This window comes from Macaca fascicularis, chromosome 5 (assembly GCF_037993035.2).
Source record: "Macaca fascicularis isolate 582-1 chromosome 5, T2T-MFA8v1.1".
NCBI classification, from domain to species: Eukaryota; Metazoa; Chordata; class Mammalia; order Primates; family Cercopithecidae; genus Macaca; species Macaca fascicularis.
Genome location: NC_088379.1, coordinates 174,251,033 through 174,266,887, shown reverse-complemented (window position 1 = coordinate 174,266,887; position 15,855 = coordinate 174,251,033). Strand labels below are relative to the sequence as shown.

The 15,855-nt window shown below is 40.2% G+C and overlaps 1 protein-coding gene across 8 annotated transcripts in view; it reads left to right on the top strand.

The window, feature by feature from the left end:
• NEK1 (NIMA related kinase 1) overlaps positions 1 to 15,855 on the top strand; it is a 198,792-nt gene that overhangs the window by 143,533 nt on the left and 39,404 nt on the right. For all 8 annotated transcript variants that reach the window (XM_074040755.1, XM_005556282.4, XM_074040756.1 and 5 more), the window contains 2 exons: positions 11,158 to 11,334; positions 15,735 to 15,855. In XM_074040755.1, coding sequence (XP_073896856.1) covers positions 11,158 to 11,334; positions 15,735 to 15,855 — 298 coding nt within the window. The remainder of the gene's footprint in view (positions 1 to 11,157; positions 11,335 to 15,734) is intronic.

Below are 15,855 nucleotides of genomic sequence, written 5' to 3'. Positions count from 1 at the left end.
CACCTATATGAGGTGTCAGTCGGCCCCTACTGGGAGGTATCTCCCAGTTAGGCTACATGGGCATCAGGGACCCAGTTGAGGAGGCAGTCTGTCTGTTCTCAGAGCTCAAACACCATGCTGGGAGAACCACTGCTCTCTTCAGAGCTGTCAGACAGGGTCGTTTAAGTCAGCAGAAGTTGTCAGCTGCCTTTTGTTCAGCTATGCCCTGCCCACAGAGGTGGAGACTACTGAGGCAGTAGGCCTTGTTGAGCTGCAGTGGGCCCCACCCAGTTCAAGCTTCCCGGCTGCTTTGTTTACCTACTCAAACCTCAGCAATGGCGGATGCCCCTCCGCCAGCCATGCTGCTGCCTCGCAGATCGATCTCAGACTGCTGGACTAGCAGTGAGCAAGGCTCCGTGGGTGTGGGACCCACCGAGCCAGGCACAGGAGAGAATCACCTAGTCTGCCGGTTGCTTAGACCTTGGGAAAAGCGCAGTATTTGGGTGGGGAGTGTCCCATTTTCCCAGGTAGTCTGTCACAGTTTCCCTTGGCTAGGAAAGGGAAATCCCCTGACCCCTGGCGCTTCCCAGGTAAGGTGACACCCCACCCTGCTTCAGCTCGCCCTCCATGGGCTGCACCCACTGTCTAACCTGTCCAATTGAGATGAACCAGGTACCTCAATTGGAAACGCAGAAATCACCCGTCTTCTGCATGGATCACGCTGGAGGCTGCAGACTGGAGCTGTTCCTATTCCGCCATCTTGAAACCCCTGTCGAGTCTTCTTTTTTAATCTCTTCAGCCACTCTATGTCTTTTGATTAGAGAGTTTATTCCATTTACGTTCAATGGGATTATTACAAGTGAAGACTTGGTTCTGCCATTTTGTTTGTTTTCTGGTCGTTTTGTGGACTTCTCTTCCTTCCTTCCTTCATATCTTCATTTTAGTGAAGGTGATTTTCTTTAGTGGTATGTTTTAATTTCTTGCTTTTTATTTTTTTGTCTACCTGTTGTATGATTTTTTATTTTTGATGGTACTATGAGGTAGAAATACTATCTTATAACCCATTATTTTAAACTGATGACAACAGTGATTGCAAAAACAGATACCAAACAGGCAAAGAAAAAACTAGTAAAAACTCTAACTTTGTCCCCCACTTTTGAACTTTTTGTTTCTATTTATATCTTACTGTATTGTCTCTCAAAAAGTTTTAATTTTTTTTTTTTTTTTTTCTTGAGACAGGGACTCACTCTGTCACCCAGGCTGGAGGGCAGGGGCACAATCTCAGCTTACTGCAACTTCCACCTCCTGGGCTCAGGTGATCTCACATCAGCCTCCCAAGTAGCTGGGACTACAGGCCTGTGCCACCATACCTGGCTAATTTTTTTGTATTTTTTTGTAGAGAAAGGTTTTTGCCTGTTGCCCAGGCTGGTTTCATGTTGCATGTTGCCCAGGCTGATTTCAAACTCCTGGGTTCCAGCAATCCTCCCACCTCAGCCTTCCAAAGTTCTAGGATTACAGGCATAAGCACCACACCCCACATAATGTTTATTTATTTTATTTCATTTTATTTTTTGAGGCAGAGTCTCGCTCCGTTGTCCGAGGTGGAGTGCAGTGGCATGATCTCAGCTTACTGCAACCTCCACCACTCGGGTTCAAGTGATTCTCCTGCCTCAGCCTCCCAAGTAGCCTGGATTACAAGTGCATGCCACCACACCTGGCTAATTTTTTTGTATTTTTAGCATGTTGGCCAGGCTGTTCTCAAACTCCTCACCTCAAGTGATCCACCCACCTCCGCCTCTCAGAGTGCTAGGATTACAGGTGTGAATAATTTTTATTTTCAATCAGTTCATCTTTTAGTCTTTCTACTCAAGATATGAGTAGCTTACATACCACAATTACAGTGTTCTAATATTCTGTGTTTTTCTGTATACTTACTGTTGTTAGTAAATTTTACACCTTCAGATGATTTCTTATTACTCATTATCATCCTATTCTTTCATATTAAAAAACTTCTTTTAGCATTTATTATGGGGCAGGTCTTGTGTTGATGAAATCCCTCAGCTTTTGTTTGTCTGGTAAAGTCTTTATTTCTTCAGCATGTTTGAAGGATACTTTCTCTGGATTATACTATGTTAGGATAAAAGTTTTTTTCTTTCAGTACATTAAATATGTCCTGTCACTCTCTCCTGGCCAGTAAGGTTTTTGCTGAAAAGTCTGCTGTCAGACACAAAAGTCAGCTACTGCTTTCCTTTCTTTATCTTTGACCTTTTGGAGTTTGATTAGTAAATGTCTTGAGGTAGTCTTCCTTGGATTACATATGCTTGGTGTTCTATAACCTTCTTGTAGTTGAATATTGATATCTTTTTCTAGGTTCAGGAAGTTCTCTGACATCCCTTTCAATAAACTTTGTACCCCGGTCTTTCTCTCTACTTCCTCATTACAACAAATCACTCTTAGATTTGCCCTTTTGAGTCTACTTTTTAGATCTTGTAGGTATTCCTTATTCTTTTTCCTTTGTTTTTTGTCTCCTCTGACTATGTACTTTTAATTGTTTTTTGTCTCCTCTGACTATGTATTTTCAAGCAGCCTGTCTTCAAGCTCACTAATTCTTTATTCTTTTGATATGTTCTGCTATTAAAGGACTCTTTCGCATTCATCAGTATGCCAATTGCATTTCTCAGCTCCAGAATTTCTGCTTGATTCTTTTTAATTATTTCAGTCTTTTTGTTAAATTTATCTGGTAAGATTCTGAATTTTTTCTCTGTTATTTTGAATTTCATTGAGTTTCCTCAAAACAGCTATTTTGAATTTTCTGTCTGAAAGGTCATATATCTCTGTCTTTCCAGGATTGGTCCCTGATAGCTTATTTAGTTATTTGGTGAGGTCATGTTTTCCTGGGTGGACTTGATGTTATGGATGTTCATCGGTGTCTGGGCATTAAAGAATTCGATATTTATTGTAGTCATTTTGGGAGGTTGTCTGTGTGCAGGAATTTATCCAATACCTCTAGGTTTTCCAGTTTGTTAACATATAGTTGTTCATAATAGTTTCACATGGTACTTTGCATTTCTGTAGTATTTGTTGTAATGGCTCTTTGTTTTTTATTTTCTTTATTTGGGTCTTCACTCTTTTTCTCTTAGTCTAGTTAGTGGTTTTTCAATTTTGTTTATCTTTTCAAAATGCCTACTTTTCTTTTGTTGTTTTTTTAATGTCTATTTCATTTTGTTCTGCTTGATTATTTCTTCTACTAGTTTTGCTTTTTTTTTCATTGTTTTTAACTGTAGTCATCCTACTGTACTATGTTAAACACTAGAATTTTATTCTATTTAACTGTATTTTGTATGCATTAACCAACCACAGTTTCCAGCTTCTGATAAGCACCATTCTACTCTCTACTTCCATGAGATCAACTTTTTTAATTCCCACATATGAGTGAGAAACATGCAATATGTATTTCTCTATATGGATAATGACCTCCAGTTCTACCCATCTTACTGCAAAAAACATGATTTCATTCTTTTTATGGCTTAATAATGGTCCATTTTGTGCGTGTGTGTGTGTGTGTGTGTATGTATAGTTCTTGTTGTTGTTTTAGATTTAGTGGGTGCATGTGCATGTTTGTTACCTGGGTATATCACATAATGCTGAGGCTTGGGCTTCTAGTGAACCCATCATCCAAATAGTGATGATAGTACCTGATGGGTTTTTTTGCCTTGTCCCCATTCCCTTCTTCCTTCCTTTTGGAGTCCTCATTATCTTATTATTTTCACCTTTGTGTCCATGTGTACCAATTATTTAGGTTCCACTTATAAGTGAAAACATGTGATACTTGATTTTCTGTTTCTAAGTTAATTCACTTAGGATAATGGCCTCCAACTCCATCCATGTTGCTGCAAAGGACATGATAGATACTTCCTTATGGCAGCTTTTACTAATTTTGGATTTGACCTTTTTTTGCTTTTCTAGTTCCTTGAAATATCATTACATTATTTATTTGAAACCTGTCTCTCTTTTTTTATAAACAGGGTCTCACTCTGTCACCCATGCTGGAGTACAGTAGTGCAGTTACAGCTTACTATAACCTTAAACTGCTAGGCTTCAGCAATCCTCTCACCTTAGCCTCCCGAGGAACTAGGACTACAGACAGCCACCGGGACCAGCTATTTTTTGTTTTTGTTTTTGTTTTTGTTTCAGTAGTGACAGGGTCTCACTTTTTTGCCCAGGCTGATCTCTAACTCCTGGCCTCAAGGATCCTCCCACCTCAGCCTCCCAAAATATTGAAATTACAGCCAGGAGCTTCTGGCCGTTTTGTGATGTGGGTGTTTATTGCTATAAACTCTTAGCACTGTTTTTGCTGTTTCCCACAGATTTTGGTTTGTTGTGTTTCTATCCCCATTTGTTTCATGAAATCCATTTATTTCCTTCTTCATTTCTTCGTTGACTCAGTGTTTGCTCCGGAGCATGTTGTTTAAATTCCATGTGTATGTACAGTTTCCGAAGTTCCTCTCATGATTGATTTCTAGTTTTCTTCAATTGTGGTCTGAGAAGGTACTTGATATGAAGTAGTTACTTTTTAATTTGTTGAGATTTGTTTTGTAGCCTACCATATGGCCTGTCCTGGAGAATGTTCCATGTGCTGATGAGAAGAATGTATATTCTGCTGCTGTTGGATATGTTCTGTAGGTGTCTGTTACGTCCATTTGGTCTAAAGTGCAGTTTAAATCAAATGTTTCTTTGTTAATTTTCTGTCTAGATTATCTGTCCAGTGCTGTCAGTGGGGTGTTGAAGTCCACAACTCTTGTTATATTGGAGTCTATCTCTCCCTTTAGTTGCTTTATATATCTAGGGGTTCTGCTGTTGAGTGCACATCTGTTTATAATTGTTAGGTCTGCTTGTTGAATTTTTCCCTTCATCATTATATAATGACCTTCTTTGTCTTTTTTTTTTTTTTTTTTTTTTTTTTTTTACAGCTTTTGGGTTAAAATATGTCTTATCTGGTATAAGTGTATGCCTTCTACCACTCTTTTTTTGTTTCCATTTGCATGGAATATCTTTTTCTGTGTCTTCACTTTCAGTCTATATGTGTAACGAGTTTATTGTAGGCAGCATATAGTTTGGTTATTTTTTTTTAATCCATTCAGCCAACTTGTATTTTCTGAATGATTAATTTATTTCATTTATATTAGAGTTTATTATTGATAGGTGAGGACTTAACTCTGGTCATTTTGTTAATGGGTTTTTGGATGTTTTGTTGTTCTTTTCCTTCTCTTTTATCGTTTCATTGTAGTTTGGTTATTTTCTATAACATTTGACTCCTTTCTCTCTCTTGTCTGTGAATGTGCTCTGTCAGGTTTTATAGTTTACTGTGCTTGCATGGTGGTAGATATTGACCTTTTATTTCCACATGTAGCTCTCTCTTAAGCATTTCTTATAGGGTCAATCTACTGTTGAATTCTCCCAGTTTTTGCTTCTTTGGGAAAGACTTTATTTCTCCTTCATTTTTGAAGGATAATTTTGGTGGGTATAGTATTCTTGGCTGACAGTTTGTTGTTGGTTTGTTTTTGGTTTTGGTTTTGTTTTCTCAGCACTTTGAATATATCATCCCATTTTCTCCTAGCTTATAAGTTTTCTGCTGAGAAAGTCATTGTTAGTCTGTTGGGGTGCCCTTATATGTAACTTGATGCTCTCTTCTTTCTGTTTTTAGAATTCTCTTTGACTTTTAACTGTCTGATTGTAATGTGCCTTGGAAAAGATCTTTTTGGGTTGAATCTTTTTGTGTCTTTAAGTTTCCTGTATCTGAATGTCTATATCTCTTACAAGACTTGGGAAATTTCCAGCTATTATTTCGTTAGAGAAATTTTCTATGTCCTTGCCCATCTCTTTTTTTTCTGGAACACCCAAAATTTGAGGATTTGGGCACTTTACAGTTTCTCATATGTCACGTAGACTTCCATTCTTTTTTTTTTTTCTTTTATCCTTTTATTTCTTTTCTGACCGGATTATTTAGAAAGAACTGTTTTCAAGTTCAGAAACTTTTTTTTCTGTTTAATCTACTCTATTGTTGAAGCTCTCGGTTGTACTTTTATTCAATTCATTGAATTTTGCGGTGGGGAGAGTTGGGGGCTTTTTTGCTGTTGTTTGTTTGTTTTTGAGACAGGGCTCTGTCACCCAGGCTGGAGTGCAGTGGCAGTGCCATGATCACATCACAGCTCACTGCAGCCTTGACCTCCTGGGTTCAAGGGATCCTCCCATCTCAACCTCCCAAGTAGCTGGGACTACAGGCATGTCACACCATGCTTGGCTAATTTTGTTTATTTTGTGTAGAGACAGAGTTTTGCCATGTTGCCCAGGCTGGTCTCAAATTATGAAAGAGAGAGAAAAATATATATATTTTTACTTTGAGACAGGCTCTCTGTCATCCAGGCTAGAGTACATTGGTGCAATCATAGCTCACTACAGCCTCAAATCCTGGACTCAGGAGATCCTCCCACCTTATTTTCCAGACTAGCTAGGGCTATAGGCACATGCCACCACACCTGACTTACTTTTTTAAGAATTTCCTGTAGACACAGTATCTCACTGTGTTGCCCAGACTGGTCTCAAACTCCTGGCTGCAAGCAGTCCTTCTGCCTTCCTTTTCTAAAGCACTAGGATTACATTTGTGAGTCATAGCATCTGGCCCTGTTTTGTTATCTTTAATGATATCTATCTGTGTTGAATTTCTCATTCAAACCATGAATTGTTTTTTTAATTTCTTTGTATTATTTATCTGTGTTCTCCTATACCTCACTTAGCTTAAATTTTACTTTGAATTGTTTCAGGCATTTCGTAGATTTATTTTCGTTGGCATCTTGCTGGAGAATTACCGTGTTCTTTTGGAGGTATCATGTCTCCTTACTTTTCATGTTTCATGTTTCTCGTGTCCTTATATTGGTATCTGTGCATCTATTGTAATAATCACTTCTTCCGATTTTACGGATTGGCTTTCATAGGCAAAGACTTTTTCCCGTATAGGTATCCATGGTGTTGGTTGAGTAGGGTGTTTTGGCTTTGATTTTGGGTGGGCAGAGTAGTGCAGTCTTCATATCATTTATTTGGCTGTAATCAGTGTCAGTGGTATCTGTGAATTCTTGTGTGTCTTAGGTTGTGGTTGTTAGTGGAGACTCTGGTAAGGATTTACTGTGGACAGGGAGCCAGTTGAGCCAGTCCTCAGGCCCCAGTCTTGGCAGCATGCTGATAATGCAGGTACGTGTTCAGCCACTGGTGATAGTGGGTCCAGGTAATCCTTGGGCCTCCGTATGGCTTACTTGGGTGTCAGCAGTAGCAATGGTGGGCCAGGTGGGCAGGGCTAGTCCCTGGGTCCATCATCAGCACTCATGGGCACCAGCAGTGGTGGCAGTGAACTGAGAGGGCTAGTCTCCAGGCCTTTAGGTGGCACGTGCAGGTGGATGGTGGCAGTGGCTGCACGTTGGGTCTCAGGGCCCTCTGGAAGGTATGTTTGGGCATCTATGGTGACAGACAGAGATGGGTAGATCTCCAGACCTCTGGACAATACACACAGCACTACTGGGGGCATCGCCAGGTTCAGCAGGCCTGTCCTTGGGCCCGTGTATGGTACATGTGCAGACAGTTTATGTTGGACAGGACTGGTTGATCTCCAGACCCTAGATGATGTGTGTGGGTGCTGGCAGGCTGGGCAGGCCCTTTCCCAGGCCCCTGGAAGGCTTATACAGGCACTAGCAGCAGTAGGCAGGGCTTATTGATCCCTGTGCCCCTGGATGATGCTCACAGGCCTTTGCCAAGGCAGGAGCAGGGCAGGGTGGGTCTGTCTTCAAGCCCTGTGGTGGTGCTGTTAGGCACAGGTTGTGCTTAGCATGGCAGTTCTACCCCCAGGACCCCAGACGGCACACTCAAAAATCAGTGGTGGTGGTGGTAGGCAGGAGGGCCTGTCCTCAGGCCCCCAACTGTGTGTGCAGGCACCAGCATCAGCAGACATAGTGGGTTGATCTCCAGTCCTGGATGACATGCTTGCTAATGCCAGCTCTGATGCATGGGGCAGATCGATCTCCCAGCTACCAGGTAGCACTCTCAGGCGGTGGCATCAGTGAGTGGCGCGGGCCTGACCTCAGGCTCCAAGCATGCCTGTCTCCATGAGCCTGAAGGTGCACACAAGTGCACATTCACCCAGGTGCTAGGGGAGGCAGGGTTGCTATCAGTGCCAGCAACTCCAGGAAGGCAGCTCCCAGGCTCTGGGGAGCACATGCTTCAGCTGCCTTTTTCCCAGGGGCAGCCTTCCTAATGTGCTGGACCACCCGTTTCCTGTGGTGTAGGACTGTGTGTGGGCTAGAGGACTAGGGACCCGGCTGCACAGTTGAGTCCAGCTCATGTCACAAGGTTGCAAATCTATAGGTGGACATGGAGTAGATGTCAGTAGGGCTCCAGGGTTGTGGAGATTCAGGGCCTGTTGAGCCCTGGGGCAGGTTGTTATCTGGTAGGGGTTGGGTTCTCAAAGTGGCACCACGTGGCAGCTGCTTGGGTCTCAGGATGCTGTGTGAGTTCCAACACAAACTTCCTCTCTAGAATAATGCATCACTTTGACTCCAGGCAGTTTCCTCTACTAGTCTCAGGGCACTTGAGGGCTGAGGAGTCATGGCTGGGTTTGCAGGAGTCCAGGTGAGAATGTGGACCACTGGGGATCTCTCTTACCATTTTCCTGCACTCGGACAGGTCACTCTGTGGTGTTTCTCCTGGCTTCTAGCCAGTCCTAACCAGGCCAACTGCTTCACTTCCCTCTCCTTCCATGCCTCGGAGGTTCCCCATCCCTTTCCTGCTGAATTCCTGTGTTCTCTTTTAGATGCTCTATTCAATGTGTTAATATCTACTTGCTGTTTTGGTACTTCTCTGTGGAACAGGCGAGTGCCAGGTGTCTGTGGTCAGCCATACTGAAGCTCTCTCCAAACCCATTTTCCAAATCAATTAATATAATCTAATTTTTCTTTTATTATATTAATGTTGCAAATTTCATTGGTTGATTTTTAAATATTAAATAGGCTGAAAGGTAATATTCCTTTAAAAAATTTTTACCATTTTTATGTGGTATATATTTCATTGGTTTTATTTTTCCTTTTCTAATTGTGAGTGAATTTCATTATGTTGCATTCTATTGACTATTTTGATTTGCTGCTTTGAAAATTGCCTGTTTATATTCTCTGCCCTTTTTTATATTTCATTGCTTTTTGCTATTTTTTAAGAATTTTTGTTTAGTATGGATATCCAGCCAGGCGTGGTGGCTCATGCTTGTAATCCCAGCACTTTGGGAGGCTGAGGCGGGTCATTTCAGGTCAGGAGTTTGAGACCAGCCTGGCCAACATGGCGAAACCCTGTCTCTACTAAAAACATAAAAAATTAGCGGGACATGGTGCCATGTGCCTGTAATCCCAGCTACTAGGGAGGCTGAGGCAGCAGAATTGCTTGAACCCGGGAAGTGGAGGTTGCAATGAGCTGGGATCACGCCACTGCACTCCATCCTGGGTGACAGAGCAAAACTCTGGTCTCAGGAAAAAAAAAAAAAGAGAGAGATCCTAACATCCTCCTCTTCCTTCCCCTATTTCTTTCTATATATAGATAGAAAATTTTATGTCTGGACACCATACTGATTATTTTTACTAAATCTATTTAGTTTTCTTCCTTGAGATCTTAGATGTTCCCCATGTGCAGGTTTATCATCAGTGATAAGAAACAGATTTTTCTCCTATATTTTGATTATTTCCTATTCTTACTGTATTTGTTAGAACCCACTAAAGCATTTAATAATAATAATGCAATATGGTATCCCGATTCCTGGTATTAATAGACATGATTTTATTGCAGAATGGTAGGGCTGAAGGAGGAAAAACACAGGTGTGATCTCTGCTACAGTCAGTTCGTTTTGGCAGGCAGTTTGTTGGAGCACAGTGCGGGGAAATGATTCTGAAACATTTGCAACACTATAGTTTTGTTCTCTGTTGACTAGAAAGAAGTAAAGAGTAAAACAACTTATAAATACTTGATGAACAACTTTTTTGCTCTGGAAATTAACTGAGCTAAGGACAGTTCCTGCTAACCCAGTGTTATAAAAGGACTGCAGCCAACACAAAGGGCCTACTTGGCTTTAGAAACAATGAATTGAAATTGAGACCAATGGGCAAGGATCTCTGTTTTTCTTCAACCATTTTAACCATGTGTATGCAGATATAGTAGGCAGAGAATTGAATTTATGCAAAGTTGAGGTTTTGCCATGTGAATACAATGAGTTGAGGATGCACAAGAGAATGACTATATGATGGAATTTCTATGGATTTTAATGGAGATGACAGAAAATGTAGCAGGATCAGTGCATTGCGGGTACTTTCAGGGTAAAATTTTTTTAGAGTTGGAGTTGTAGAGGGAGAGAAGTGGGAAACGAGTGTTAGAGATTAGAGGGTGGAATACTTATCACTGGACATTTCAAGAGGCTATAATGAATGACAAAATCTCTAAGATATGAGCATTGGAGTGCTGGAGATAGGATGAAGAAGACTGAGGTAGAGTGAAGTGCAACAAACCAAGAGGCCTACCTATTGGAAGGATTATTGATACAGATATAGAAATCACCTAAATTAGTTATGACAGAGTTAGTGTTGGGGCACTTGTAACCTGGAAAGTAAAATCTTCAACAGATTAATAGGAGTGACAGGGTGGTAAACAACTGCATTAAGTTATTCTGAGGTAACTTTTTTTTTCTTTTTATTCTTTTTTGAACCTGTCTTAGGATGTTCTGAGGTAAACCTCTTCTCTCCTGGTACCAATTGAAAGTGTGGAGAATTTCAGAGCAGTTAGAAGTAACTAGGAGTTACTTCATATAAACAGAATCCACTAGTTAATAATTTTAAAAATAGTATTCTAATACACATATTAATTTTACCAAAAGCGGAAAGACGGTAAACCATTTTAACCACCATAGAAATTATTATGTACAATTGAAATGAAATTTGACTTTCATATACCGTAGTCACTTATTAACTTCTAATATGTAACAGAACTTGACTAGTAATTACCTGTTGCAATAATGCAGCTTTTTGAACTTTGCCCCAAATGCCATTACAGATAAAATTCGTCATTTTGAGAACTAGCATGATTTTTTATTTTTTGTTTTCACAGATATTTCTCCTGAAGGGGAAAAGTACAAACCCTTAATTACTGAAGAAAAAAAAGTGCAATGTATTTCACATGAAATAAACCCATCAGCTATTGTTGATTCTCCTGTTGAGACAAAAAGCCCCGAGTTTACTGAGGCATCTCCACAGATGTCATTGAAACTGGAAGGAAATTTAGAAGGTATGTTCTAATGAGTCAAAATGAGCTATATTTGATTTAGTAAAAACTTAAATTTCACAAGCTTTATAAATAGATTATCAAAATTCGTATATGTTTGGGTAATTTATCTCAAATTAGGTTCAGTATTTTTATGTTTTTAGTAATTGGTCTTTTTTTAATGACTGCCTAGCAAGTCACCCCAAAACTTAGTGTTGAAACACCAACCATTTCATCTCATGATTTTATTTGCCAGGAATTGAGTCAAGACTTGGCTAATGTGATTTTTCCTAATTCATGTGCCTTTATCTCAGAGATCAGTAGGTGCTGGTCAGCTGGCAGCTAGGCTGGTCTGAAGGGTCCCAAAAAGCTTCACTGCTATCTTGGCAAGTACAGCTTAGCTGGGCCCCTCTCCCTCTTCATGTGGTTTCAGGGCTATTCTGTGTACTCTTTCTGGCAGGATAGTCTGACTTCTTATATGATGGCCCGGGGCTCACAGATGCTAAGGTGAAAGTGGCTTGTACTCTTAAAAGCTGATCTCAGAACTAGCACTTCTGTCATGCTCTATTAGTCAAAGCAGTCACAGCCCAACCTGGATTCAAAGGGAGGGGAAACAAAACCCACCTCTCAATGGGAAGGGTGTCAAAGAATTTGCATCTGTCCTAAATCTGCCATAGTCGGCCCTCTGACCAAAAATTATTTTCATTCCTCCCATATGCAAAATCCACTCACGCCTTCTCAAAGCCTCATCTCATTATGACATTAGCTCAGAGTTTAATATGACAAAGTCAAGCCTCAGTGCAGATGGGTTTTCTCATCTACAGGTCTTCGAGTACAGTGATTCTCAATCTGAAGACCTGTGAGTAAAAAAAAAAATAAGTTCCCTGTTTTCCATACATACCACATACAATGGTGAAACAATCTTTGAGACACCTTTTCAAAAACAAGGAAGATGGGAAGCAGATAGCAGTCACTGGTCCCTAGAAATTCTAAAATCCAACCAGGAATAGCAGTGTCAGCCTGCTTCCTTGCACCAAAGCTTGGTGTGCTCAAGGGCTCTTCTGTTTTGAACTATGTTTGTCCCCTTCAGTCTGAGCTTATAATGCTTCCACAAGCAGAATTTCTAAGTAATTTTGTGGGTTTATGTGAATATTACTGATACTCACTGTGGTTAACAAAAGCCACTCATGTTTCTGAGATGGACTCTTTTCTACCTTCAGTTATCTATAAGGATACTGTAAGATAGTACTCTTGAGTTCTTAGAAATTCTTTGTCTAGCAAAGAGGGTCTGCTAGGCATGCCTTTAAATCTTTCTGTGCCATAACAGATCTTATAGGCACAACCTTGACTTCATCTTTGCCCTGAGGCCACACCCTACTGTCCTGAATTTAGTCTTTGTCTTGAGGCCATGTCTTCCCTTAAGAAGCTTTTGTTGCCTAGAAGGAATTATCCTGGACTCTCTGTGTCTCTTCTAAATTCTGCTCATAAGCTAAACTTTTTTCTTCAATTAATCTCTTTTCTTGTTCTTTATGAGAAGTTATTAAGCAGCTGTCACTTTGAATGTTCTGCTTTGATAACTCCTTAGCTAGACTACTGGATCCATAAAGTACATTTACTATCTTCCACATTATTGCAGTTACCAAACTTTCAGCCATTGTAGAACAAGAATCCCCTTTTCTCCAGCCTCCAGTAACCGTTTTTCACTGGCCAGTCTCTCACCAACAATGTCACTGAAGCCCTTCCAATTTCTGCCTGCTCCACAGTCCCAAAGCCAGTGCACACAGGCTTTCATGTCAGCTCGCCACTTCTGGATATGTAATTCTGTTTCAGTTATCTATTGCTGCAAAACAAATTACTCCTAAAACTTGGCTTAAAATAACAATTTTAGGCCAGGCTTGGTGGCTCACACCTGTAATCCTGACACTTCAGGAAGCCAAGGCTGGCAGATCGCTTGAGCCCAGGAGTTTAAGACCAGCCTGGGCCACATGACAGTACCCCATCTCTACTGAAAATATGAAAATTAGCTGCATGTGGTGCTGCGTGCCTGTAGTCCCATCTACTAGGGAGGCTGAGGTGGGAGAATCACTTGAGCCCAAGAGTTTGAGGCTACAGTGAGCCATGAGCATGCCACTGCACTCCAGCCTGGGTGACAGAGTGAGAACTTGTCTCCAAAATAAAAAACAATTTTTATTTTTATTTTATGTTATCTCACAATTTTTTGAGTCAGGAATTTGGAGGTTCTTCTGCCTCATGTAGTATCAACTGGTATTGCTGAGTGGTATTCAGCCATCAGCTGGGCTTTTTTGGAAGGCGCAAAATGATATTACTCCCATGCCTGGCATACTGGCGGGGCTTATCCGGGTCCCTCTCCTTCATTTTAGTCTCATGGCATTGCAATGTGGTCTTTCAGAATAAACTGTTTTCATGATGGCTCAGGCTTCCAGGTATCGAATAGAATAGCTCCCAGTTCTCTTGAAGGCTCAGCGTGGAACTGGCATAGCATCACTTTCACTCTATTCCATTACTCAAAGGAATCAGCATGCCAGCTGAAATTAAAGAGGAGGAGAAACAGAGCTCCCTCTAGTTGAGAGGAAACCAGAAACCCTGCAACATGTGACCATCCTTAATTCACCAGAGTAATTTAAATAATCTTATTCATTAGAACCATAGTTACTAGTATCATTATGGAATGAAAGTTTGTTCCCCTCCCTACCCCCCAAAAAAATCGTATGTTGAAATCTAATCCCTGATGTAATGGTATTGGAGGTGCAGTCTTTGCAAGGTAATTAGGTTATGAGAGTGGCACCCTCATGAATGGGATGGGTGCCCTTATAAGAATAGGCCAGAGAGCTTTCTGCTTTCTACCACATAAGGATACAAGGAGGAAAAGGTTATCTGCAAAACAGGAAGAGGGCCCTCTAGAACCAACCATGCTGGCACGCTGACATTGGATCCTTCAGCCTCCAGAACTCTGAGAAATAAGTTTATATTGTTTACGCCACCCAGTCTATGATATTCTGTTATAGTAGCCTGAACTAAAACAGTATCTTATGTCTTTTCTTTAAAAAAGAAAAGAAAAGAATGTTAGGAATACTATGGAAGCTGTATAGCCTAGTGCAGGAGTTGATAGACCAGAGAGTAAATATTCTAGGCTTTGCAGGTAATACAGTCATAAGTCAAGTTTATAGAATAAGTTGATAATGATACCGCTTAAAGTGCTAGGAAACAGAGTTATTCATTAAAAAATAAAAAAGGAGTTTGCCCCCAAGTGCTTACCTTGAATGAATGACCAAAATAATCATTTGAATAAAAGATAAAAACTTAAAAGTTTAGTACAATATCAGTTGTCTTTCCAAGTAAGACAGATAATTGGAAGCTTTAAAAATGGAGAAGTATGTCTATATTCCAGGGGAAGTAAGAGGGATAGTGTTAGCTTAAACAGGATAGTATTGATAATCTTAATTGGAAAGGAAAAAGAGAAGTTAACAAATACTCTTCTCATCTCTATTCACTTTTGGAAAATATCAACCAAGTGAAAAATGAGGCACTGCCAGAAAACAGAGGTGACATCTTGATATTAATTGAGAGTCAGGCCAGGCGTGGTAGTTCACACCTCTAATCCCAGCACTTTGAGAGACTGAGGCAGGTGGATCACTTGAGGTCAGGAGTTCAAGACCAACCAGGCAACATGGTGAAGCCCCATCTCTACTAAAAATACAAAAATTAGCCTGGTGTGGTAGTGTGTGCCTCTAGTCCCAGCTACTCAGGAGGCTGAGGCAGGAGGATCACTTGAGCCTGGGAGGTGTAGGTTTTAGTGAGCCAAGAGCACACTACTGCACTCTAGCCTGGGCAATGGGAGTGAAACCCTGTCTCAAAAAAAAAAAAATTATTGAAGGTCTAAGAAAATAGATTTTTAGTGCCATTCAATTATGTTCTCAATACCATTGTGAAAGTCCAGGTAATAGTTTTTCTTTTTTGACTATTAAAAGATAGATTTTAAAGATTGAAATTTTATTTTAGTTACTAATCAGTAATATCACAGTCTATTCTTCCATATTTCTAACCACAAATATCTTTATTCTTTAAACTTTTTATACCTTCTCTAAACAAATTTATATATGACTAAACTTTTAATGGAAGAGAAAATTTTACGTAATGGTGAAAAATAGAGAGTATACCATATTACCTTTGAGCATTTTTATTACAGTAAAAGGCAAAAGAAGTAGTCTGTCATTTCAGAAATAACTGAACTAGAGACTTAACACAATAATAAGATTTAAACCCTATAGATAGACTATTTAATTTTTCTGTTTTAATGACTATATTACCCTAAAACTAGGTAGCAATCATTTATGAAAGTTTATTCAATATTCTCCTGACAAATTTTGCTTTGAGATGTTTCTTGTTATGTTTATCCTTTGCAGAACCTGATGATTTGGAAACAGAAGTTCTACAAGAGCCAAGTGGAACAAACAAAGATGAGAGCTTGCCATGCACTGTTACTGATGTGTGGATTAGTGAGGAAAAAGAAGCAAAGGAAACTCA